The 26,994-nt window shown below is 43.5% G+C and overlaps 1 protein-coding gene across 1 annotated transcript; it reads right to left on the bottom strand.

The window, feature by feature from the left end:
- Window positions 1-1,483: 1,483 nt before the first annotated feature.
- Window positions 1,484-26,994, bottom strand: Prdm4 (PR/SET domain 4). The gene is made up of 12 exons (XM_052752950.1): window positions 26,862-26,994; window positions 26,579-26,784; window positions 22,796-22,929; window positions 20,257-20,442; window positions 16,644-17,438; window positions 14,778-14,927; window positions 13,618-13,736; window positions 12,232-12,317; window positions 11,005-11,132; window positions 9,781-10,095; window positions 7,927-8,095; window positions 1,484-4,210 (listed from the first exon to the last, which is right to left on the bottom strand). Exons 3-12 carry the CDS (start codon window positions 22,926-22,928, stop codon window positions 3,898-3,900), a joined length of 2,394 nt encoding a protein of 797 aa, XP_052608910.1. The 5' UTR covers window position 22,929; window positions 26,579-26,784; window positions 26,862-26,994; the 3' UTR covers window positions 1,484-3,897.

Raw genomic sequence — 26,994 nt, forward strand, 5'->3', positions numbered from 1 at the left:
TGATTTTCAGACCCGATCTGTTCATTGTCAAAGTCCAGTTGTCTTTACTGAGCCAGACTTACCATGCACTTTACTCCTTATCTCTTCTCGGATAGGACCTTTTCACTCCTGCCCCTGGACTTGAAACAACATGCCTGCAGTAGCATGCAGCAAAATAGTATGCAGTCAATGACTATTGTCCCATTGACTATAAAGGGGTTATAAAATCTCCGATGGGCAAGTTACAGTGTAGATAGCCTAACATTCTAGCAAAAGCATTGCTCAGTTTAGTGGGATGCTGGTATAAACTCACTACCCTTGATGTAAAAGTGCAGCATGTACAATAATAGTGTGTAAGACTTGGTAACTTACTACTGTAAACCATCCAGCCAAGCTACACCACAGCCTCCCACCTCAAGTGTTTATTTTTCACTACACTGGGGCCACATGAATGATAGTCTATGCCATCTGGGTTTGTGTAAATATACCCTGTGCTGCTGCAATCAACTGCCTAGTTACATGCTAAACAGACCTTTTCTTAATCTATTAAAATATGATCATAATGCAGGGCTCCTATATAACTGTAACCTGCTTCAGAATCACCTGGGGAGCTTAATAGGCTAGCTGGACTCCTGGGGCTTCATAGTCCTTAGGCAATCTGAATGTGAAGCCAGATCTTGGAGGTCCTGGAAGATATTGTGTATGAATAGGCCATAACTGTTTGCTAATTAATTTGTTCTCATTTTTCCTACAATGAATGCCAAACTACTGGCTCTTTACATGGTTTCTTCTTTGTTCTGTGTTTTGGGTGTTTTGTTGTTTTGTGTTTCATATTTTGATTTAAAACAGGGTCTTGTAGTCCAGGCTGCCTTGAGCTTGTAGCAATCCTCCTGTCTTAGCCTCCTAAATGCTAAAATTTCTAGCTTGTGCCACCACGATGCCTTACATTGTGGTGGTGGTGGTGGGGACGCCTGTCCCTGTCTGAGGTCTATGGCCTAAGACCCTTCAAGTATACATACATATGAAAGAAAAACTAAGGAACAACAAATATATCATAGAGGTGCCATCCCACCCACTTAGGTAGTAACTTCCCTGCTGGCAATAGAAGCCACCACATTGGAAGAAGCCTTTCACATTGCTCACAACTGATGGCTATTCTGGAAGGTACTCTTCCACACTCCTTGGATATATGGTTAAGACAGTTGGCAGAACATTGGCTAAGTGAAGGAACTCTCTTCTTGCCTTATAGGCATCCATAATGCTCCTCCTGTATAAGTCCTTGCCAAAACTTAGCTATTCTTAAAAGGACACCAGTCGGCCGGGCGGTGGTGGCGCACGCCTTTAATCCCAGCACTCGGGAGGCAGAGTCAGGCGGATCTCTGTGAGTTCGAGGCCAGCCTGGGCTACCAAGTGAGTTCCAGGAAAGGCGCAAAGCTACACAGAGAAACCCTGTCTCGAAAAACCAAAAAAAAAAAAAAAAAAAAAAAAAAAAAAAGGACACCAGTCACTGCATTGAGGCCCAACTGGAGAACCTCATTTTAACTTCAACTAAATGTCCAAATATTACATTCTGAAATACTGGAGGTTAAGAGTTTAACACAAATAGGGAAGACAGTTATATCCATATAGACACTGGCTGTATGTGTACAGAGAGGTCTTCCTTCAGGAGGCAGGTTGATGGGATAATGTAAGATGGTGTAATTGATGGACTACAAGCAGCTGGCCTACCTATATTTCTCAGTAAATAAGAAGAACCAGTAAAAGAACACTTACTGCATATTTTGTACACAGGTCACCAGTCTAAAAATAAGACCCAGACTATGACATCATGCTGTCTTTAATGTCACTCTGAACCTTAGCTCAGCACACAGAAAAGAGCAACTCACTTCTTAAGGAACCACCAACCATAATCAAGGCATTATGGATGTTTCTAGGCTTCAGCCAAGAAAAATTATTCCTGTCTAATTTCCAAAGCTTAGGACTTCCTGGGTTGTGTATCCAATTTAACTCAGGATCTGTACAAACATGAAAAAAAAAATGCAGGCATGTATAAAACAATTAAGCACTCACTAGGTTGTGTAATTTGGCTAAGGTTACAAACTATCATCCCACAGTAAATCCCAGAGAACTTTCAGCTGGATACAGAGCCCACATTTACCATCTCCGGCCTGTCGGTGTGGCCAATGACCCAGCAGCAATAGACAAGACCTCCTGCAGCTAGGCAGCGAAGTGTAAATCCTGTCACAGGGCAGTGCCACTTACACCCACGAGGTTAAAGGCAGAAGCAACACTGAACACTGCTACATCCTCCAAGGACTTTCTGCCCTTCCTCATGCTTTGAGTTTTTGGTATGTAGCTTCACTGGTTTGAGGAGCATCTCTGTGCAGGACAATAAAGGAATTTAGTCAAGTGGATGCTCCTGAAAAAAGGGAGAAATTACTTTGAGCATTAATAGTGATGAGTGAGGCTTTGTGCCTTGGTGTTAGGAGTCACCCTAGCTACTCACAGCACCCGACTTCAGCTGTAAACCTGTTAGTTTCCAAGGAGGCAATAAAGGCCCTCCCTGCCATGGGAAGACAGCAGCAGGAGAGGCTACAAATCCCAGAGGGTAGTCTGTCTAAGCACCATTACACAGGAACAATTAGGGTATGACCTCAGAGCAAAAGCTGTCTTCTCTCTTAAACTTTGAGTCCTTCCTCCACAAAAGATTATGAGAAATTCCACATTTTCATTAAAAATTTTTGATTTTAATTCTTCCTAAAGGAATACAGATTTGAATGAAATACATTCATCCCATAAATACATTAGCAGCAAAACCTTCCCAGCAGAGTCCTTCCTCTACTCAAGCCAGGGTTGGACCCTTGAGCAGGAAGGCATGTTCCACCAATCTGTCAACTTCAGGATGTTTCTGCTTCTTCCAAAAGCTGGCTAAGCCTGCTCACAGGGACCTGAAAACAGACCCATACGGTGACTGATAGCCTTCTCTACCTTTCAGATCCTTTGGTATCCTCTACACTTAGCTGGCGAGGACCTTTAACAAGGAAGACAACTGGGAAGGCCTGCCTGTGAAACCCACCAATGCATTTGGAACTACTTGCTGCTTTCAGCTAGCAACATCTTAACGGTTTTCATAAAGTAAACCTACATAAGATCATTCCCCTCCTTCCTGCTGTAGGCTGAAGTACCAGTCTTGTCAAGTGAGTCCATGTGCACTTACTGACAGGAGACGACCCAGCAGGCATTAGTTGGACACTGTTAATTCCAGGTCCTCACTGAATGACGGAAGGCTAGACCGCAAAGATGTGCATGTACACATAACCAGGTGGCTAACCTTGGGTTCCATCGAAGGTGGTTTTGTGGGCCTTTTCCTCTCCCAGTCACTGTCCTCTGACCATGAATGCTTCTTTACCTGCCCTCTCAACCTGCTGAGATGGGGAAACAGGATCTAAACTCTCAAGGGGCCAGAAGTTAGGCAGGTGTTACTTTTCTTTTCTTTTCTTTTTTAATATAATGAATTACAGTCACCTAAACACTTGCACTGCTGTGCTGCAATTCTCTCTGTGAAATGCACACCTTACAATAGTGCATTAGTATGTGGTCAACAGTGGGGATGGCTGGGGTCAGTCATGTTGGCTGGAGGAAAAAACCACGTGAGATAACTCTGATTTGTATGAACAAAAGGCCACACTGACTCAGGCATAACTGCATCTCCCAGATAACTATGTAATAAAGAACAGACAGCAACAGCTGGGCCTTTCCTTGCCACCCGTTACTTAAGAGGACAGACACATGCCTTTTCTCCAGGCCATCTTAAAGACTCCATCTGGATCCTTCTGTCCGTGCTTTAGCTGGTCCCACTCTGCAGTGAGTTGGTTTTGTGTTTTCCTAATGCATGGTCCATCCAGAGCAGTTTTCCTTTTACTTATGTGTGGAGAGAGACTCGTCTGCTGAGTAAATAGCACTGCTCATCCTACACTCATCTGTCCTCATGGAGTCTGGGAGATCATCTTCTTCAGAGTCATCCTCCTCGTCCTCCTCTTGTGCTGAGGAACTGGAGGTGGGCCCTTTGCAGGTCTTCAGGTGGCGAGTGAGATGGTACTTGGTCAGATAAGCCTTTGTACATTTCTCACAGACATAATCTCGTTTTCCTTCGTGAGAATTAAGATGCTTCTTCAAGTGGTTTGTTCTCAAGAACAGTTTATCACACTTCGGACACTTGATCTGGCGTTCTCTAAGAGGAACACAAGAACATCTGCTTTGGGGGTGTAAATGACAAGCCACACACACTCCCTAATCTAGGCCTTTGTAGGAGCTTTTAGAACTGGCCACTTTCCCCTTCCTGGAGCACTATGCAAACAGGACCATCCAGTATAGATGTAATTTCTTTCACTGAAATTCACTCAAGTTGCACATGTACCTATAGTTTGTTCCTTTCCATCAATATGAAGTACTTACAGTCTGCAATTGGCTTTTCTTTTCTCAGTGGATATTCTGGTGGCTTTCAGTTTTATATTTTCACTAGCACAACTCCATGAATATTTCTCTATTTGTATGTTTTTCTTATATATACTGAGGGGATACTTGGATCAAAAGATGCACCCATCTTCAAGGTCAAAGGAGACAACAGTTCTGCTGTTTCCTGCACACTAACCAAGCACTCTACACAAAACAGATGATATCAAAAATACTGTGTCAGCTGGGCGGTGGTGATGCATGCCTTTAATCCCAGCACTCGGGAGGCAAAGCCAGGTGGATCTCCGTGAGTTTGAGGCCAGCCTGGTCTACAGAGTGAGTTCCAGGAAAGGTGCAAAGCTACAGAGAAACCCTGTCTCGGGAAAAAAAAAAAACCTGTCACCTATGGGGACCAAACTTGAAACTAACCAATAGAACTAGCTGCAGAAACTACAGAGACATGTGCCCTGATAAAGAGAGCTATAGGGAAACATGACAGTGACCACAAATTATGGAAAAAGCTGTTACTTTATAGAACTGTTAGGGCTGGGGATGTAGTTCAGTGGTAGAGTACTTGCGTAGCATGTGGAGGACCACAGTTTTGATTCATAGCACACACACACACACTCCCACCCCGAAAACAGTAAGTATAAGCCTATGTTTAAACCTTTGCGAGGACAGATGTTAGAATGAAGACAGACGCTCAACTGGAACAAAACTGATACAAGAGTACATTGATTGTGTGGTATTCAGAAAGAAAAAACAACCCTCTCTGCCAGAGACATTCTGAAAATGAGTATATCCCATGGCTAGCTCATTCTGCAGAGTGCCCACCTTCCAGCTTGATCATGGCTACGTTCTCCCACTAGGAGGATGCTGTTTACAGTGTTGTTGTGAGCATCTGCACTGATTAGAGAGGCTTCCATGACTCCTGAGATCTTCTAAGCTCTCACACCATACAACTTCTATTTGATAATCAAGGTCACATCAGTAATGAAACTAATGAAGACTTTGTTGTGAAAGATCCTTTATAGAGCCAGCAAGATGGCTCAGCAAGTAAGGCATCTGCCTGAAGCCTGACAACTTGAGTTAAATCTCCAAGACCCACATGAAGGAAGGGGAGAATCCACAAGTTGTCCTCTGACCTCTCCATGAATGCCATGGCATGCATGTATCACACACAAGCAAATACAAATAAGTAAGTTTTTAAGATTCTTTGTAGCGGTATAACAGATATAGTGTCTCCCTGTGACCCCAGGTAATCAGGAGGCTGAGATCAACCTAGGCTAAGCAAGACTGTCTCATATAGATGGATGGATGGATGGATGGATGGATGGATGGATGGATGGATGGTAGACAGACAGACAAAATTAAATTAAAAAGTCCCTTTGAGAACCACAGTGTAGACCCTGACTCTCAGCTGTTGCATGATTCTGGTTATACTGTGATTAGAAAGCAGACAAAAGAGCTAAAACCAAAGAGATTCTTTAGAATATAAAGTTTACAGTGAATTCTCCCTCTTCTGACACTTGCTCAAAGCTGAGGACAACAAAATTTATTACATCTGCTTACGACCACTATGACTAATGCAGGAGAGACCATTTCTTATGCCCAGATTCAGTAAAATGTTCCTAGGCAATCTCCTGCCTGGCATCCCTCTAAACCCCATGCCCCTTCAATTACTCTCTGTCCATCTGACACAGTATAGTTTTCACAGAGGAGATATGTCACCAAACATGACACTCTTTCCTTAAAGTCCCTCAGTGCTTGCACAAGTACATATATACACTAATATTAGTGAATGAACTCTTAAAAAATGCTCAATTGTTTCTCTATTAACCACAATTTCAACACACACCTCCCCGCAGCACAGCAGGCACTGGGTAGGGAGCCAGATCTGTCACAGCTCATCATCATTCTGAGAATGAAATTTAATTTCCTTGGTAGACCTTCAACGGGGAAGTAGCTCAGTTAGTAGATGTCTGCCTAGCACCTAGAGACGGTCCTGGATCCCCAGAGTGCACACACACTGCATGCCTGGGATCACAGCCCTTACATTATCATCTCATTAGGTATCTCTAACTACAAGGTTGAATTCAAGGCCAGCCAGGGACATCTCAAGAAAGACTGTCCACCCTCCCACCACTCTCTCCTCCCAAGTACTCTATCTCCTAACATAAAGAAACACATTTACAGGGCGGTGCTGGCGCACACCTTTAATCCTAGCACTCCAGAGGCAGAGGCAGGAGGATCTCTGTGATTCTAAGACAGCCTGGTCTACAGAGTGAGTTCTAGTACAGCCAGGGCTGTTACACAGAGAAACCCTGTCTTAAAAACTAAAACAAACAAACACCAAAGGGGGGACACATTCTATAGTCTTCTCGGTTCTGTGTTCCTGTCTATTCTATCTCACACGCGTCACCACCCAGAGGATCACTCCTTCTCGTTCCTTACCCTACTGTAGGTTCTTAACTCTAACTGATCCTAAGGTTGGCTATGTGTCCCCCTCAGTAGTGGGAACTGGACCCCTGACCTCAAACTAAACAACGGCTCCACTACTTGGCTGTACTGCCAACTCCTACATTGTTTTTAAGATTTATTTTTATTTTATGTGCACGAATGATTTGCCTGCATGTATATCTCTGCACCACACTTGCCTGCCTGGTGCCCACAGAGGCCAGAAGAGCATGCTAGATCCCCTGGAACTGGAGTTATGGATGGTTGTGAGCCTTCATGTGGGATCTTGGAATAAAATGCAAGTTTTCTGCAAGAGCAGTCAGTGCTATAACCACGGAGCCACCTCTCCAGCACCCCTTTTCTCTGCCTCACTCAGTCGCCTGCCTCAGTCTCCCGAGTGGATGAACTACAGTAGACTGCTGTATCAGGCTGAGTGCTGTTTCTGTATGGTCTTCGACGCCCATACAACTCCGCATGGTAACTCCTGACTGACTTGTTTCATTTCCCAAACTTGGAGCTCTTTGAAGACAATGTCTTTCTTCTCTGTATCTCTATCCCCTAGCACAATGCCAATCATCAAAGATGTCATTTTAAAAAAATTGTTGGTGAGTGAATTGTTTTAAAAACATGGATTAAAAACTAAACACAGGGGGCTGGAGAGACGGCTCAGAGGTTAAGAGCACTGACTGCTCTTCCAGAGGTCCTGAGTTCAACTCCCAGCAACCACATGGTGGCTCACAGCCATCTGTAATGAGATCTGGTGCCCTCTTCTGTTCATACATGCTGTATACAAAATAAATAAATAAATCTTTAAAAAAAAAACCTAAACACAAAGAACATATAAAAATAAGATCAGGAACAGGCAAGTGAACTCTTCCACAATAAAGCCCAAGCACTGCTCGGCTCTCTGGAACACAGGAGGCAACAGTCTCTATCTACAAGGGCAAGACGCAGGTGCTCACTGGGCACCTCAGGTGCAGGGAGGCACACACAATGGCTCACCACCCACAGGCAGCATCCTCGCTGCAGGATACTTACTGTGTGTGGATGAGCACATGCTGCTTGAGGTCCTGCCTCCTCATGAACAGCTTGTCACAGTAATCACACTTGAGATTCTTCTCACCCGTGTGGATGACCATGTGTGACTCCAAGTGAGCCTTCTGGGTGAAAGACTTGTCACACAAAGTACACCTGTAATTCTTCTGACCTGCAATTTAACATCACACTGAGAATAAAATAACTACAGATGCTCGGACAAGCAGGCATGTTTGGAGAAGCAGCCCATGCAAGAATCAAGCAGAACTAACTCATGCCTGGCACTTCATTCCCTATGCTACCTACCTAAAACAGTCTAGGCCATTCATTTACAACCTAAACTAAAGCTAGCAAAGCCAGTAAGTATGACCTCCTGAAACTTCTTATCTAAAGTACATATGGCACATGATACAAACTTTGAAGAAGAAAAAAAATTACAATAGCAGTGCCTAGCTAATTTAAAAGAACTTGGGGTTAGCAATATAACAGTTGACAGAGTGCCTGCCTAGCATACCTAAAGCGCTGAATTCAATTTCCAGCACCAATTAGCCAGGTACGGCAGTGCATGCCTCAGAGCCCAACACTTAGTAAATGGATACCGGAGGGTCAAAAATTCAAGGCAGCAGTGGTGCATGCCTTGTATTCCAGCACTCGGGAGGCAGAGGCAGGTGGATCCTCTGAGTTCAAGGCCAGCCTGGTCTACATAGTAAGTTCCAGGGCTTCCAGGACTATTTGCTACACAGAGAAACCCTGTCTCAAATAAACAAAAAACAAAGGAAGAAAGAAATTAATTCAAAGTCATCCTCAGCAAGTGTAAGGCTAGCCTAAGCTAATGAGACTCACTATACAAAAAAAAAAAAAGCTAACCACTCACAAACTACAGCAAATGTCTATAGGTCTACAGGCCAACATTTCCATTGAACAAATCCTTCCAAGTATATTTTAAGAAAAACTCTAGGTTGGCAAATCTAGGAAAGAAAAAGGGAGGGAGGAAGGGAGGGAGGGAAAAAAGAAAAAGTATAGTGGATGTTTTAACTTCTGGAGGACACATGGTCTCTGCTCCAACTACCCAGTAATAAATGGACTGAGGAGGAAACTTCCTCTTGGTGATCTGTAGAACAAATGGGTCAACCAAGAAAATGAAAACCTCACTGGTTACTCTGTACTATGTATGGGGGGAAAGAGCTGAGGGGCTACAGAGATGGGCCAATGGTTAAAAGCAATGGCTCACTGGCTACACTTGCAGAGGACCTGGGTTCAGTTCCCCACACCCTATGGCAGCTCACAACCATCTGGAACTTGAGTTCCAGGAATGGATGCCCTCTTGTGGCCTCCACAGCACCTGCATAAAAGTGGTACACATACATACACGCAGACAAAATATCCATATGCATACAATACAAAAATCATTTTTTTAAGAGCTGAAGAGACTGGTTTCCATGGAGTTTAGAAAATGGAAGCTCAAATATGGAAACTGGGCAGTGTTTACTGAGCACTCATGACTAACGGCAGGAAGAGCTGCAGAGGGAAGCTCAGAGGCGCTGATGGACTCCCCTCTGCTGAAATGGAAACACTAGGATCAATGTCTGATTATTAATTATTCTTCCAGGCTCCTTCAAGCTACACAGGATTCCTTAAAGTAAAATACCTTTGTAACCCGAAGTAACACCCTGAGTAGCCTGAGGTTTCCCATCTCACGAGGCTTACCACCCAATGCCTTCCCCCGCATAGCCATCTGGACACTTTCTGTGACCTATTATTACAACTCTATCTCCAATAATTTCTTCAGCCAAGTCTTTATGGCTGCAATTTCTAATTGCTATAAAAACCCCATGCCGATGGTTCAATACAGCTTACCTGTATGTATTTTGAGGTGTGTCCGTAGGTTGCTTGGATCACTAAAAGCCTTGCTACAAAAATCACACTTGTGGGGCTTCATGCCCATATGTCCCATAAAGTGGACGTGGAGTTTTGAAGGAGAGATAAAAGCCTGCGGGCACATGGAACACTTCCACTTCCTTTCCTTGCTGTGGCTCGGCCCGTGGCTGCTGCTGTGGCCCTGGCCAGGGAGATGGCTATGGATGTGGCTGGTCAGATGAGCTTTGAACTCTGAATAGGAATTGCACTCCTTGCCACAGTTACAGAGGTGCACATCTGGGTGTTCAGGAACACCTTTAAAAAAATTAAATCAACATCTCCTGTTACTTTAATTTCAAAATTATTCTTGACATTAATTACTGATGATTAAAATAAATCAAAGAATTTTCCCTTCTACCAAAATGTCTAACTTGCTCACTACCTGTCAAATTAAGATATCTTGTACAGTGCCATATTTCTGTCATCTAAAGTAGTGTACCAGGGCACACAAAAAGCACATGGTAAACACGAGATTGATTAATAAAGTCTTTTTACTGGAGAAACCATTTACATTTTGTAGTGCACAAAGTCTTAAATAGACTTGTCAATGAAACACAGGGGAAAGAGGAAAAAAAACATTAAATCAAACCCAAGGGACTTTGCTAACTTTCAAGAAGTTCAAAACAGCAGTTTCAGGGAGTTTCAAGCCCTGATTCAAAGACCTACAACCAAAGCTTATTTATTTGAAAATCAGTAACATCAAGCTAGTGAAGAGCTACAGATTTCTGTCCCCTCGAACACAGAACTAAGAGCTTGCTTTCTTAAAGCCCTCTCTGTAAAATCTGTTGCAGGAGATCCGTTTGTGCTGTCACTCCGAGACCGCCAACGGAGTTACACCTTGATACAGAGGGTGGAGTCCACAATCAGCTGGCCATAATAAACCACAGAGTCTTCTCGAGGACCTAGATGAAGATAACTACAGAGAGGAAGGAGGGGCTTGAAAAGATTCACGTGTCCTGTTGATCTGAAAAGGTGGAGAAGTGGGCCAGCTGATGGTTTCCAGTCACTCCATGGATCTATCAGGCTTATACCCTAATATCTGACTCCCGAGCTTCAGTTGTTAATAAAACAATGATAGTAGCTGCAATTAAAATCATTACTGCACTCTCTCTGGTCACTGACGGTACTGCACCAGATGCATGACAGCAAGTCTCACAGACTTACCAATCTGTTGAGCATAGTCTCGGCTATAATAGAAAAGCAGTTCATTCTCAGGAGGGATGTCTTGTGAGGTACAGAAATAGATTTTTCCATCATGGGGATAAGCCACCAAATTCTGTTCTTCACGGTTCCTACATAATCACATGTAAAGAGAACAGGTTTCATTGTGTTGCTCAGGCTGGTTGTAAACTCCTAGCCTCAATTAATTTTCCATTCAGCCTCCTAAACAGCTAGGGCTCCAGGTGTATAACACCATACTTGGTTTAAGGGCACTTTCTATTCACTGCTGTGCACCAAACTAATGCGTTTCACACACTAGGCAAGCAATCCTACCAATAAGCTACATCTCCTGCCCTCTGAGTACAATAATTCTAAAATATATACTAGACATGCCATGCCCTCTATAGCAGAATCCAATATGGAAGATTAGATGGAACTATTTTCTCATCATTTCTGTAATTCTCTATCCACCCTGTTAGGGATTGTGAGAAACAATTTTTACTTAGGTACATAGGTGGTTATCCTTTATAGTCAGAAACAACACAGACTGTTACTAGATGAAAAATGAGTAAGTAAGTAGCTAGGCACGGGCAATTCACACCTGTAATCCCAGCACTCCAGAGACTGAGATAGGATTGATTACAGGAGGACTGCTCCAAGTTCCAGGTCAGCCTGATGTACATAATGACATCCTATTTCAAAACAAACCCAAGATAAATAACATGAATTGCTCCTGTTTGTTTTGAGACAGGTCCCAATCTGTGCTCAGGCTAACCCAGAACTTCGCTATGTAGCCCAGAGCAGCCTAGACCTTGCAGACATCTTCCTGCCTCAGGTTCCCAAGGGCTGGGCACTGGGTATCATAGGCCTGAGTTACAATGTTTGTGAAGTCTTAAAATTTCTTTATGACAAATATAGAAAGATAGAAAGCTAACGAAAATTAATTCCAATAATAGCCAGAAAAAGACTATCGCTGATATGAAGAGGCATTCACTAGCAAACTCATGGATCACTGCACCAGAGGTTGAATAAAATGTTTATTTAAAAAGAGACATACTCTGCTTTATAGTCACCCAGTCAACTATTACAGAATAAAATGCTGAAAAGGCATGGGCTTTAAGCACGTCGAGGGTGGTAACTTGTATTCTATAGCTCTTTCATATCTCATGTAAAGTTTCCTATTGAAAAACTATCTGAATGGTAAGGATCCTTTATCTAAACCCCCCTTACCTGGCTTTGCGCACAAACATCATCCAATTACACTCATTTTCATCCGTTGTGATGATGCAGAATTCTAGGACACCACTGTGGTATATCTGCCAATAGAAGGCATGCATACACATCAAGTGAACGGAAAACCTTTCCTTCACTCATCTAGTCAATGCTAGCTAGGCCTCTGCACGTTGACTTCACCACTCGTCCTATTTCCAGAAGTACGAGGGGGAGCACTAGCAGTCTTTAGGTGCTGCTCTGCGTATAGAACGACACCACTCTCGAGTACCTTTTAGCTAAAAAGATAAAATACAGTCTTACTTGTCTGTCTGTCTTTATCAACACTACCAGATAGGTGCTGTGGGACTGGCTATCTGCTGAGGACCACCCCCACCCATTTTTCCAGTCAGACATCAAAAACTAAAGTCCCCTATGATGCACTGCCTCGCTGTTTCAGTTCTGTACCCACCATTCTTTAAGATTCTATATCATGTTACTAGTATAGCTATTGATGTCAAAATCTTATATTCCTATTAGGAAACTAAGAGAGATAACTGCAGCTAATGCTAGAATTATTCTCTAAGCCAAATATTTGAGGAATGTTTAGTCAATTATAAATAACTTTAATGACAAGTGTGCCTTTAGTCCCAGCACTCAGGTGGCAGAGGCAGGCAATCTCTGAATTTGAGATAAGCCTGGTCTACACAGAGAGTTGCAGGACAGCACGGTTATACAGAGAAATCCTGTCTCAAAAAAAAAAAAACCAAAAACAAAAAAACAACAGAAAACATTTATTTTGTAAACAAAGTTCATAGCCTCAGCAGCCACAAGAAATCAAAATGCATAAAATGATTCAAATTAGAGCTCAGATAGTAGCCTGGTGGTTAACAGCACTAGCTGCTCTTGCAGAGGCTCTGAGTTCGGTTCCCAGCTCCCACACAGAGGCTGGTAACTGTCTGTAAATCCAGTTCCAGGGGTTGACACCCTCTTCTGGCCGCTACAGGCACTGCACAAAGTGGTACACATTCAGGCAACACACACACATATATAAAATAAAAATAAATCTTTTGAAGAGATCAAAATCACTGCATTAATCCATAAAATGAAAATTATATCAGTTTATCCCCTATTTGTTCAACGGCTGGGACACTACTGTAAAGATTTTATAGCAGAAATAAGAGAATGTAGTACAAAATAAATAATGGACAGGTGAATGCACGCTCAGTCCTGGGAGATTTTGAGTTGTCCCTTTTTAAACCATCACAAAATAATGAAAACAGCCCAAAACGTCAAGCATGGCAGTGGCATGGTATAATCTCAACATCTGGGAAGCTAAAGAGGAAGGCTCAGAGACTGAAGCCAGCATGGGCAGCCAAAAGCCAACGAGGTTTCTTCAACACTGACCTTCCAGACATGGTTAACTGCCTTGTCTGTCCACTCTGCTACTTCCATGGAGTGGCTCTGCTGACCAATCAGAGGCCCGAAGCAAGTGCGCACAGGAATGGTCTCTGCAGTCCACACACCTATGAACAGAAGTACACCAACTACAGTGATTTAAACATAAACTAACAAGGGCACTAAGGCAGGGGCTAACAACTTCTATGTGTCAACCATCCTGAGACAGCTAAGACTTAGGGGCGAGCCTACAATAATAGACAAGAGCCCAAAAAGATGCGTCAGTGGGGAAAAGCACCTCTCCTGAAAGCCTAGTGACCTGGGGTCCACCTACAGAGTCCCACTACCAAAGTTGTTCTCTGACCTTCACATGTGTGTCACGGCATGTGTGCAACTATACTCACATAGCATGCACAGCATAGCACGTGTGCGCGCATGCTTGCGCGCGAGCACACACTTAAACTGAAATGCAGAAAAAACAAAATCAAATTCCTGCTGTACACACACAAAACCTACATTCCTCCATATCTTAGCAAGAGACCAGAAAACATTTTATCAAAAAAAAAACAATTTATATAAAATAAGTTTCCAAAAATCTCTTATGCTTAATGTATTGTATGATTATTATCTAAGTTGTTTAGTGCTTTCAAGATTCATGCCTGAGCTTAGGCTGAAAAATAATAAACCCAATTTGATATTTTCAAAGAGTTGGCACAGTAACTTGGAAGCTGTGTAATTCAGATACGGGTAAATAATGCCCTGGTCATCTAGACTCCTTCCTAAAGAGTGTTACACAATTATATTTTTTTAAAAATCTGCTTATCTTCCACACCACACAATTATCAAAGTCTAATTTTCCATGTTTTAATAGAAAATAAGTTTCAAAGAGCATGATAGCATGCCAGTTGTTGAGTGGATGTAAGAGCTGAGAACAGGTCTCCAAAGACTCAGGCCAGGATTTATGCTTCTATTCAATTCTGACTCAGGAGAGGCTCTGCACACAGCTTTACTATTCTCACCATCAGGGAAGTCAACTATTCCCTAACAGTACACATTTTAAGCCACTGACTTTTGAATCAACTAATCACTAATTACACACAAACTTACAACTCCACCCCATAAGGAAAGGAGACTTGATGGGATTATGTGGTCTCTTCCAAAATTCTTACCAACTTCTGTGCCCACAATGGACGGGCGGAGAACAAGTTGCTTTGGGAGGGACAGCCTTGCTCTGCTCTCTATCGGTGTGTCAGGAACAAAAGTCACTGGTCCGTGATCAGGGCAGTCTGAGGGGTAGGCTCGGTCACAGAGAGTGCACCCTGCAGGCAGCACGCGTGAAAGACACAGACGGGCGTAGTTCACATAGCTGTTCCCACTCGGTATCAAATGCGAATACTACATCAACCCGTAAGAAGGGTCTTCATTACACTTATCGGAGGGGCTCTCACTGACGGGCTTCTGAATTTTGGGCCCTATTGTTCACTATACTCAGAAGCTCTTCGGTATCCTTACCCGATGGTTTCATCCCCCTGCCATGGCCATGATTACTACCTTGACATAATCCCTCCCTGAGCTCCATCAGACATCTCTATGAGCACCTCACACACTGAAGCAGTCTCTAGAATGGACTCATCACTCCCCTCCCCACCTCTCAGCACAATGTTCATGGAATTTCGCATGCAGGAAACAGCTGTCTCCCGAGCACCACCCCCTTAGCCTACTACAAGCTCTAAATGACCATCCCACAAACATTCTACTTTCTTCATCTTACTTCGGTGAGGACAGGAAATCACCTTTTACTCAATTTCAGCGTTATCTCCCTACAATACTTGCCTCTAACAAATTTAGCAGCTCACACTGCAGTAGAAGCCCACAGCAATCCTTACTCCTAAAACCCTGACAGGTCTTAACAGCCCTGTATGTTCTGCTCCTACCTGTCTCCCTAGGTGACTGCTCCCTCAGCCCCATTTCCACTGCAACCATCTGAACCATTGTGAGTCTTTTCACTCTAGGCACTCACAGGTACCAACGGCTGTCTTCCTATCGACTGCCTACCACCTCTCCCGTCCTCCGGCCTGTGCTAACACATATGCTGCCGATCCTCCCACAGCCTAGTAACTTGTTCGTAAACCCCACGAGCTTAATCCCATCATGACACTTTTATTGTTACTATGTACTATAGCTGCCCATGCTCTGTTCAGGCCTCCCATCGGGCTACAGGTCTGTACTGTCTTGGTAGACTGCCCTATCCCCTCATCTGGCAGAGCACAGCGGACAGTGAGCAGATGAACAGTTTCTGGCATGGCTTAGCACAAAGTGAAACCAACAAATCAACCATTTTTGCCCAATCAAAAAGAACTTTCACACGTCCAACTATAGTAACTCATACACGCTAGGACAAACCACTACAGATCAACCTACATTTTCCTAGTTACTTTCTCCTGGCATGCGCTCAAAGAGCATAATGTACATCACCAAGATTACCTGTGCTAAGTTTTACTCCTGTAATGCTGTTTGGGAAATACCTTAATTATAGGGCTACAACTAGTTAGTAAAATACAGACATGACTATATTGTCTGTTTACTCCACAAAGTCAATGTAAGAACCAATAAACTGCGCATATAGTATTTGACTTGAAGAAATGGCACCAGATTAATAAAAGGATAGTATGAGAGCAAAGAAAAAGTTTAAAGTGGAATTCCTTTCTCCACTCCCTTAACTAGCGTCAGATTATATCAAACACTAGTCAGGACAATGGCATTCTAAAACCAGCATCTGGGATCTGTAGAGAGGGGTCAGCAATTAAGAGCACTTGCTACTCTTGCAGAGGATCCAGGTTTGATTCCCAGAACCCACATGATGGCTCACACTATTTGTAACTCTGGTTCCAGGGGATCCAGCACTGTCCTAGTTTCTGCAGGCGCTAGGCATGCATGTGGTACATATACATACATGTAGGCCAAACTCTCAAACACATATACTTTTAAAAAACAAAACCAAGTATTTCCAGAAGAGAACAGCGAAGCACACTCACAGATTGTAAACAAGGTTGCCATATTTTCCTTGTTTGAATTGGAGTCTTCCATTTGCAGCGAAGGTGGTACAAAAGCCAAGCTGTCTGAGGACACATCTACATGACCTGTCCCCATAGCAACCTCCTGCGTGATGGAAGAGACAGCCACAGGCTCTAGGCTAAGGCCAACTTCATGGAGGGAAACAGATTCTAGGGAAGCGAGGTTGTGTGAGGTAGAGAGTGCCACGCTTACAGAGTTGGTGCTCATGGCCACGGTGTGGATGGAGTCACTGAGGGCACTGTCAGACATCCCATTGACCCGATTTGCAATGTGGTCTGTCTCCATGACCACAGGAAGCTCCAGACCATTCCCATGAATGGGTATCACACCACCATGTCCTACAGTGTCTGCTGTAAGGTTGTTGCTCACAGAATCCACAGAGAGAGGTTCATGACTTCTGGAGCCATTTGGGATTTGCGAATGTTCTCCTGCAACACCATCCATTGTAAGCTCCTCTGCCATTCCATCTGTAGAGATTGGGCTGGTAACCCTAGAAACATTCTCCATAGTGATTGTTGTGTCCAATGCCACTTCGTGGCCATCATTAGGATGAAGACTTTGGGCACCATGTGTGTTCACAGAGCGAGAGTCTATTGAAACAACACCTAATTCTAGTCCAACATTTCCGTTGGCCTGATAGGGATCTAGTGCTGAAGGGCTGTTGGTGATAGACAACGCTGTATTACCATCAACGTTTATAGAGTTGGGGTGGATGTACTGAGGAGGTGGTCTGTCAGCTAAATAAGATAAAATGCCTGGGAAAAGAGGAGGGGTCAAAGAAGAGAGAGATTAGCACATTGTTAAATGTAAGAAATTTCAAGTGCTAGAAACCGTTTTCTTTACAAATAGAGCTGAGTTAAATAACCTGCTATTTCTTTAATGAATATCTATACTAATACATATACCATTCTGAGTTTCTTTATGAAACTCAAATCCTAAACACAGGAAGCTGATCTGATAAAGCCAACTAGAAACAACGTAAATGGAATCTCTAAGATGCTAAAATTTGATCCACCAAAAAAAAAGTAAATAATAAAGTGATTTAAGAACTTGTTATAAAATTATTAAAGCAATTGGGTGGTGGTGGTGCACGCCTGTAATCTCAGCACCAGGAAGGCAGAGCCAGGCGGATCTCTGTGAGTTTGAGACCAGCCTGGTCTACAGAGCGAGATCCAGGATAGGCACCAAAGCTACACAGAGAAACCCTGTCTCAAAAAACAAACAAACAAAAAAATTGTCAAAGCAAATTAAATGATTCAAAACAAGCCTATTTTACAGAAACTTTTTTTGGGAGGTGGGGGCAGGTTAGGATCAGACCCAGGGCCTCAAAAAAAAGTCTTACTATTAAACTACTTCCCAAGTCCAAAGCTATGCTTCCAAGGATATAGGATGTCATCTGAGGTACTTCTAGTGGGAGAGTATATACTAAAACACAGTATATTTATGAACCTCAAAAATGACCATACTGTCTTGCATTAAACATTCCATTTACAGCAACCTTCCCTAAATGCCTGAGTGTATTTTGCAAATATACACAAAGACACCCCTAAGAACATCAGCTATGACAATAAAACCTGGAAAAACCAAGCTGCCCAACAATAAAGACTAATGCAATAAGCCATTAAATATCCATTCAGTAGTCTGAATTCCTGATCTCCCTGCTTCAGCTTCCCAAACATTGGAATTAACACAGGTATGCTATCTAAAAAGACCATTATGGGTGTCGGGCTTGGTGGCACACCCCTTTAATCGCAGCACTTGGCAAAGAGGCGGGCAAGTCTCTGAGTTCAAAGCTAGTCTGGTCTACATAGTGAGTCCTTAGGCCAGCCAGGGCAACATAATGAAAGCCTGTTCCAAAAAAGGACAGGAGAGGGGTTATGAAAATCATGCAGTAGCAAGGGAAAATAAAAAGTGAAAAAAGACACACAACCGCAGAGAAATCACGGTCTTAAATCATGAAAAACTGTAACCAAAACGTACTCCAAAACGACAGAAGCACACCAGAAAGACAAATGTGGCCTCCTTTTTCCCTGTTTGTTAAACTGTCTGAAAAGATCATATGTAATACTTTTATAACAAAATAAAAAGTCAATAAGTTTAAGCACGACAGGCAGCTGGTTAATTATGGAATTAAAAATGTTACATCAATATTCAGTGATCATAATTCGTTTTATATAAAAGACTGGTTAGCTGGGATAGGGGGTGGAGGTAGGAGTAGGGGAGACTGGGGTGGCACATGCCTTTAATCCTAGCACTCAGGAGGCAGAGGCAGGTGATCGAGGGCAGCATGGTCTACAGAGTGACTTCCAGGACAACCAGGACTACACAGAGAAACCCTCTCTCAAAAAAACAAAACAACAAAAAAACAGAATTGTACCATAGGGAACTGGAAAATGACTCCGCAGGTAAATCACCACTATGTAAGCCTAAAGACCTGAGTTTAGATTCCCAGTGCCCATGTAAATTCCAGGAGGGCATGATGGCCTAACAATAATCCCTGGAACAAGTTGGTTAGTTACACTAGCTATTGAATCAGCATGTTCCGAGTTCAGTGAGACCTAGCTTCAATATGGAAGGTCAAGAACAACTGAGTAAGACACTGACATTAACCTCTAGCCTCCACAGGCACCAATATATACCTGCACACTCAACACGTGTAAAGAAAAAGCTGTAACATACACCAGGTATGGTGGAGCTCGTCTATAATCCTGATACTAAGTTTGAGGCCAGCCTTGTCTACATAGCAGGTTCCAGGGCTACAAGCAAGACCCTGTCTCAAACCAACAACAAAATCCTCCTCATGCCAGTAATCTAGCCCTTTGAAAATGGGAAGCAAGAGTATTAGGAACAAGGTCATTCTCTGCTACAGAGGCAGTTGCCAGTCTCAAAATAAAATAAAAGGGGCGCTAGGCGGTGGTGGCGCACGCCTTTAATCCCAGCACTCAGGAGGCAGAGTCAGGTGGATCTCTGTGAGTTTGAGACTAGCCTGATCTACAGAGCGAAATCCAGGACAGGCACCAAAACTATACAGAGAAACCTGTCTTAAAAAACCAAAAAAAAGCCGGGCGGTGGTGGCGCACGCCTTTAATCCCAGCACTCGGGAGGCAGAGGCAGGCGGATCTCTGTGAGTTCGAGGCCAGCCTGGTCTACAGCGCGAGATCCAGGAAAGGCGCAAAGCTACACAGAGAAACCCTGTCTCGAAAAACCAAAAAAAAAAAAAAACCAAAAAAAAAAAAGGGTTTCGGATGTATCTTAGTGGTAATATGCCTTTCTATTATGCATGAGGCCCTAGGTTCAATCCCCACCACTCCAAAAAAACCAAAACAATTAAGAGAATTAAAACTACACTAACAAGACTATGGGAAAAAAAAAAGAATTTCCTTAATTAAATTGCTTCCTTCATATTGAACTATATGCATGTTCTAAGCAAAGCACACAAATATCAACACACCCAGAGACTAATATCCAATAATAACAGAGAAAAAGATGTTCATTCTAACCTCCAGAAGCTAAGGTCAGAATGGTTCCATCCCGCACCCCCACCTTCCTCCACACAGTAACTACAAAACTTACCAGGTAGAATGGTTCTGAAGTAACTGCTCTCTAGGTGAGGGTAAGGTGGCGGAGGTAGGGTGTAGTTTCTTTCAGGTAACCCACACATCACCCCTCGATCTCCAATTCCCATGGGGAGCATCAGAGACAAGGCAGAAGGCAGAGAGCTCAGGGAGGGGCCCAGGTTTGGAATTGCCACCGGGAGACCTTTAAAAAAATCGCTTTTCTTAATTAAAAGAAGATTAGTAACTAAAAACCACTGGCAAAACTCTTGGAATTTAGAGAAACAAAAGAATCTCCCCAGTACCCTTTGTAACCCAAGACAGTATTGGGCAACATCTATAACAACCAAACAATCCTAGTCCCCAAATTACTTCTTGGAAAGGGTCTATGTAGCCCAGGCTGACCTATGATCCAGTGGAATGCTGGGATTACAAGTGTGCATGACCAAACCTGGCCCTCAGATTAGTGTGTATGTGTGCACATCAGGTTATTTTAAAGTGCTAAGCTGACCCTCCAGTTGTTTCTCCCAAATACCAAAACAATTAACAATCTAGTTGCATAATAGCTCAGAGAACAAATTACATTAAAAACAACAAAGCAAGGCTGGAGAGACAGCCTAGTGATTAAGAGCGTGAACTGCTCCACCAGGACCAGAGTTCAATTCCAGCAGCCATTTCAGTCCTCCAGGCCAGACCCTCTGCAAGGCACCTGCCCTCGTGTGCATATACTTACACATAACTAAAAACAGTAAAAATGACTCTTTAAGGTAAATAAGCATTAAAAAACAAACTGTTCACAGGTGCGGTCTCTTGCAGTGATAACTTTTTTAAAGCTTTATTTTCCCTTTTCATCATGATACACTTCACTTTGAAAGGACTCAATTGCTTGCATCATGGTGCATTACTTCAGTCCCAGAACCAGGAAGGCAGAGGCAGAAAGAGTTTTAAGCTGAGCTTGGGCAACATAGTGAGACCCTGTTTAAAAATGTAACAAACAAAAACCAGCTATGTTTGTACTCTGAATTCATCCAGATTAAAGTTAGACACGGATCGCTATGTGTTTATTTTCAGCCCTTTCTTTCTGTGCTATACTTCACAATCCACAGTCTGACCCTTAGGCCACACCTACCTTGGATCACACCCACTGGCAGAATGCGTAAATGACTTTTCCTGTGCTTAAGCATCAAATGAATATCCACCAACTTAGTTAGTGCTGATTTGCATGCTTCAGCCAAAGGGAGTATTTTTTAATACAAGCCTTTTCTAAATAAGACTATCTACTAAAAGAAATGCCTAAGAGATAAACAGATGGGTTAGCAATTTTTTAAATGAGAGTTTCAAGGCCAAAGCTGGCCTTCAACTCCTATCTTCCTGCCTGTACTCTTAAATGCTGAGGTTAGAGCATACGTCATTATGTTTTTTTAAGTTTTTGTGGGGCTGGAGAGATGGCTCAGCAGCTAAAAGCATTTGCAACACTTATAAAGGACCCAGGTTCAGAGCGTTAGCACCCACATGGTAGTTCACAACCATCTGAAACTTGAGTTCCAAGGAATCTGACTCCCTATTCTTGCCTCTGTGGGCACCAGGCACCCATGTGGTACACAAAAGTGATCCTGGGTCTGCTTCAGGTTATCAGTGTGTAAAGAAGCACCATGTTTTCAACAGAGTCCAACAAAAGACACAACATCACATAAACAAACTTTAATTTTTAAAATTTTTTTGTGTTGACACTTTAAGGAAGGAGATGCTAATTTCAATTTATCTGACTTAGCTGCTGCATTTTACTAATTCAGGGTATAATTCACTACAAAGAACTACTGAAATATCTTTTACACATTACTTAAAATACTAAACATAAAGTCCAATACAACATTACAATGCTACATATCCTTAACATTAATAGCTTACTCATTTTTCACTTCAATGTTTCAGAACCAAGTGTGGTGGCACATGTCTGTAATCCCAGCACTTGAGAGATGGAGCCAGGAGGATCAGGAGTGCAAGGTCACCCTGGTTATATTAAGATTGGGGTCAATCCAGGTTACGTAAGACCAGTTCTCAAACAAAACAAAATCTCCCAACAACAAAAAAAGGGAGTTATATGCTAAGGCATGGGATAGGGAAGAATGAGCTTCCTCCATCCTGTGTCTCTGCAGATGCCCATGCTCACAGTGACTTCACACAGGAGCTCCATCTCTCGCACCGCTTTCCCATGAAGCCGGCCTCGCACATTCCTACAGATATTCGGTTTCCCATCTAAGACAGGGCCGATCTCAAAGAGGAAATTTAACTGATTCTCTCTATTAATTAGGGACATGATGTCAAAGTGTCAACCAGATGAGTATGAGAAGCCCCAGATAAAAAGCCAAGTCAATTTCAGCTCTGGATCAGAGAGACTAACCCAAAAGAAACGATGAGAAAAAAGCGGCCACTCCCATCCACTAGGATGCTGCAACTATACAACACACTTGGCAGAGGCCACTCACTGCTTTCTCTGTACTACCCTAAAATGCACGCAGATCCGAGCCCAGTGCTCAAGTGCAATGGCTCCCACTCACCTGGGGCAGGGATGGCGCTGTGAGAGGGAGAGGCAGCCAAACCCAGGTGACTTCCTGAGACCGGCAGGGCATTGTTCACAGAGGATGAAGACAGCTGCTCCATCCCCACTGGGCTCAAATTCATGTCATTCATCCTAGGAAAAACACACACCATAGCAACCTCATGTTAAAAGAGCCAAGAATCTAGGGATGGGGAGATGGGACCTGACCAACTGCTCTTTATGCACATGTCTCTGAAACCACAAGAAGGAACTGAGATTCAGAGTTAACAATGCATGTCAATATCTCCTACCATACACAGGACTGGAATTCAGCCTACCTTGTTCCAAACCCTACACAAGCACCCAAAGACACAAGTCTACAATCTACAGCTCCAGCTATGGTGGCTTATTTTGTCTGTTTGTTTTGTTAAATCACCCAAGCTTTTCTTCTCATGGTAGTTACTATTTCCATTGGGCTTATCTGCTCAGACTAGTAGTTTTTAGGCATTCTATTTTAAAGTACTCAAATAGTTTTACTAACCCTCTTTATAGTGAGTTAAAAGTAATCCTGAGTCTGATTCAGATTACCAACAGCATAAAGAAGCACCATGTTCTCCTAAGAATCAGTATTTCTTAAAATCTGTATCAATATCTTATTAAACAATAATCTTAATACCCTCACACACTGAGGTTCATCATGCAAGCTTTGCTAGAACTCTACTAAAACAATTTTGAATTTTCACACTAATTCTGCGTAGGAAGGTAGATGAGGAATTAAGGCTTAAAGATGTAGCATATGCCTCAAATCACAAAGTAGCTCAATAAAAGGGCATCAACCACCCTGCAAAGGACTGCCAAAGATATTCCAACACGTCGGACTCTATTAATACACAGACCATTTTCAGACAGCCGAAGAATCAGGAGATCACCTTTTCTGTACAGCCCTTCTTGCAATGCCGCTAAGCACATCTAAAGGAGTAGTGATGCTGAGTGAAAAAGCCAGTACTGGCAGTTGTTATTTAAAGGCATTAGTTTTAGGCACAGAAGTAGGGAGGCTGAGGCAGGAGGATTGCCAGAAGGTCCAAGCTTACCCTGTACTGAATGGTAAACTCAAGGTCAGTCTAGACTACATAGCAAGATCTTGCCTCAAAAGAAAATATAGAGGGCTGGAGAGATGGCTCATGGGTTAAGAGCCCTTCCCGCTCTTCCAGAGGACTTGAATTCAGTCTGCAGTAACCATGTTCAGTTCCCAACATCCCATCAGGTGCCTTCACAAACCTGTGCTCCAGCTCCAGGGGGTTCCACACCCTCCTATGGCCTCCAAGGGCACCTGCACACACGGCATAGGCACAGACACACACATATAATTAAAATAAATAGTTTTAAATCTATACATATTAGTTTCTAATCAGAAGTTAGAGACCATACTATCATTTACAGAAGGCTATTCAAAGATCTCTAATGACTTGCCACCCTACTCTATATTCACTGGAACACGTAATTTACTCCTGCCTCTCCTAAACCACATACTTCAAGGTTGTGTGATGGTAAACCTCCGCTGTCAACCAGTGGACTTAGAATCACATGGGCATACATCTCTCAGTGTATCTATGAGGATGTTTCCAGAAAGGTTTAATTGAAAAGGTAAGATGCACACTGAATGTGGTGGGGGACACCCACATTCAATGGGGTAGGATGATCCTGTACTAAATGAAAATGAGAAAGCAAGCCCATCACCAGCATTTCCCTGTGCTTCCAGACTGCAGGCTGCCATGTCACTAGCCACCCCCCCCACCCCACCCCCACCATGGACTGTCCCCTGAACTGTAGGTCAGAGCACACCATCTTCTCTAGGGCGCTTCTTGGCTTGCATTTTGTCATAGCAACCAGAATGTTAGCTAACCCAGTGTGTTGTCCTCTTTTTCTAATTCGTGAAGAGAGGGCTGAGGATGGATATGAAGGTTTGGAGGCAGTTCTCAACTTCCATGTTGTTGAGGCAGGGTCTTTATTATTTTTGCTGAGCTACATTCAGGCTAGCTGGTTTGCAGCTCCGTCCAAGGTGATCCCCGGTGTCAGCCTCCCATTTCCCTAAGGAGTGCTAGAATTACAATGCACAGCACTGCATACAGCTTTGTATGTGGGTTCCAGGGACCCAACTGGAACTGTCAGCCTCCCTACATAGCCAGTGCTTTTCTTCACTGAGCCATTTCCCCAGTCCTGCACTGGCACCTTAACCCCATTTTAAGAAGAAAGCCTAGATTTTGAGGTTAAAGAACAACCTAAAATCACGTAACTAGTCAGAGGTATAGCTGAGTTTTGATCTCAGATCTAATTTAAGATGTCCAACCTCTTAGCCTAGTAACAAATTATAAACGAACTGTTTTTTGCCTTTTACAGAGTCAACGAACTGTTTTTGCCTTTTACAGAGTCCTATTTACGTTAGGACCTGGCTAAACGGTGAGGTATGAAGTCCTATATAGACCTGTTTCTTGAATTACACTATATCCACAGGGTAGTCATAAAACAAGCTTTTGGACATCAACTAAGCATGAAAGACCGTAAAGCAATGCCCACTCATCACCCTGACCAGAAAAACCACTAGAACCACAGGTAAATGAGGTACACTATCTGAAGGACCACAGACCAACAAAAGTCAATTTTTTTCTCACAAAGGAATGGAAACTCCCTGTAGCCTAAAGAAGCCATGCTATTTAACTCAGAGTTTCTAGGCTCCAGCTAGTTTAAAACAAACTTCTCTGACTTTTCCCAGCTGCAACCATACCTAAAACATCACCACTGGAACCATAAAACCTAAAACATACCAACCACAGTAATTTTAGAGCAAAGTGTGTCGCTTCACTTCCTATTCTGAAAGTTCCGAATGTTAAACTTTATGTCAGAATAAACATCGGTGTGAAATCCTAGGCCTTCTCAAACCAGTTCAAATCAAACTTTAATGGCAGAGGCTCAGCAGATTTCTGCTTTGTTGTGAGTCCCTAAACTGTGATGACCTCAACAGCCATAAACCAAAGGTAATAAGTAGTCAAAGACAGAAGACATTAGGAAGGAATGCACACTGTGATCCTCAAAAGGCTCTCTCCTCCAGAAGGACAATTCCATTCTACCTACCTGTCTCACATCACATCCTAAGAAAACCTACAGATACTGAATTCTGTCTTCTTCACTTTGACATCTTCGGCAAATCAGTCTGTTTTTATGTTTATAAACAACCTACATTATCATTTGTTAGATGCAGATCTCACACACTGTCTTCTGGAAAAATACGATCACTTTGCAAGATGCATCGACCAGCTCCAATAATTTCAATCAATACGTTTTTTCTTCCACATTCCAAACAGACTTTTAAAGGATTCTGAAAAATACCAGCTAAATACAACTTCGTCTTTGGTTTGTTTCTATACTGTGCTAGCACAGTACCTTCTAATTCGCAAAGCTTGCACAATTAATAACTTAAATCTCCGCACTCCACCATCCCCGGCTAAAGTTAACCCCCAAACCCAAAGGTGAAGGGCGATACTACAAAAACAGACGACTCGAATTAAAATATCAACGCTACCGTAACTCAAAGACAGAAAAAAGGTGTCAAGCAGCTAACAATGTGTAGTTACTCTAAACAATCACTCACACCTGGAATCAACTAGTACTCTGGATTTTTTTTTCTGGGGGCCTGGGGGAGGGTTAGGTTCGGGTGCTCCAATCCATTCACATGTCACACATACAGGTATCCAAACAAAGACTCCCTCCCCGGCGGTATCCTCCCGGCTTGCCCGGCCCTCCTCACCTGCGCGGGCAGTGCAGAGGACCGACGTCCGACTGGAGCGCGCCGGGGCCGGTGTCACGTGCTAACACATCCCGCGGGTGGCCGCGCCTCCCCGGACCGCCGGACGTCTCCGAGGGCTGGCGGCCTCGCTCCGCGTCCAGTGCGGGGCATGCTGGGCGGCGCCCGGGGCTGTTGTTCCGGAAGCGCCGGCAGCCCGGCTGGCCGACCTGGAAGGGAAGAAAAGCGATCAGCCCCGGCCTTTCCCCGCCCTGGCCGCCCTAGCCCACCCGGCTGCGTCGCCCACCTGAGGCCCGTGCTGGGGAGCACCGGCCCAGCCGCCCCGCTCTTCATCCGGCCGAACCTCGGCCCGGGAGCCCTGGTTCGCCCGGGACCCCAAGTACGGCTCCCCTAACGTTTCCCGCCCGGCCCCGCCCAGT

Source organism: Peromyscus californicus, unplaced genomic scaffold, assembly GCF_007827085.1.
Source record: "Peromyscus californicus insignis strain IS unplaced genomic scaffold, ASM782708v3 Scaffold_24__1_contigs__length_46423439, whole genome shotgun sequence".
In the NCBI taxonomy this organism is placed as follows: Eukaryota; Metazoa; Chordata; class Mammalia; order Rodentia; family Cricetidae; genus Peromyscus; species Peromyscus californicus.

Excerpts from the sequence above, each read along its gene's own strand:
- Prdm4 (XM_052752950.1), bottom strand. The coding sequence starts at position 22,928 with ATGAATGACATGAATTTGAGCCCAGTGGGGATGGAGCAGCTGTCTTCA. Across the intron at positions 20,443-22,795 it reads CAGCGCCATCCCTGCCCCAG|GTCTCCCGGTGGCAATTCCA; the intron begins GTGAGTGGGAGC and ends ATTTTTTTAAAG. Across the intron at positions 17,439-20,256 it reads CTTCAGAACCATTCTACCTG|GCATTTTATCTTATTTAGCT; the intron begins GTAAGTTTTGTA and ends CTCTTTTCCCAG.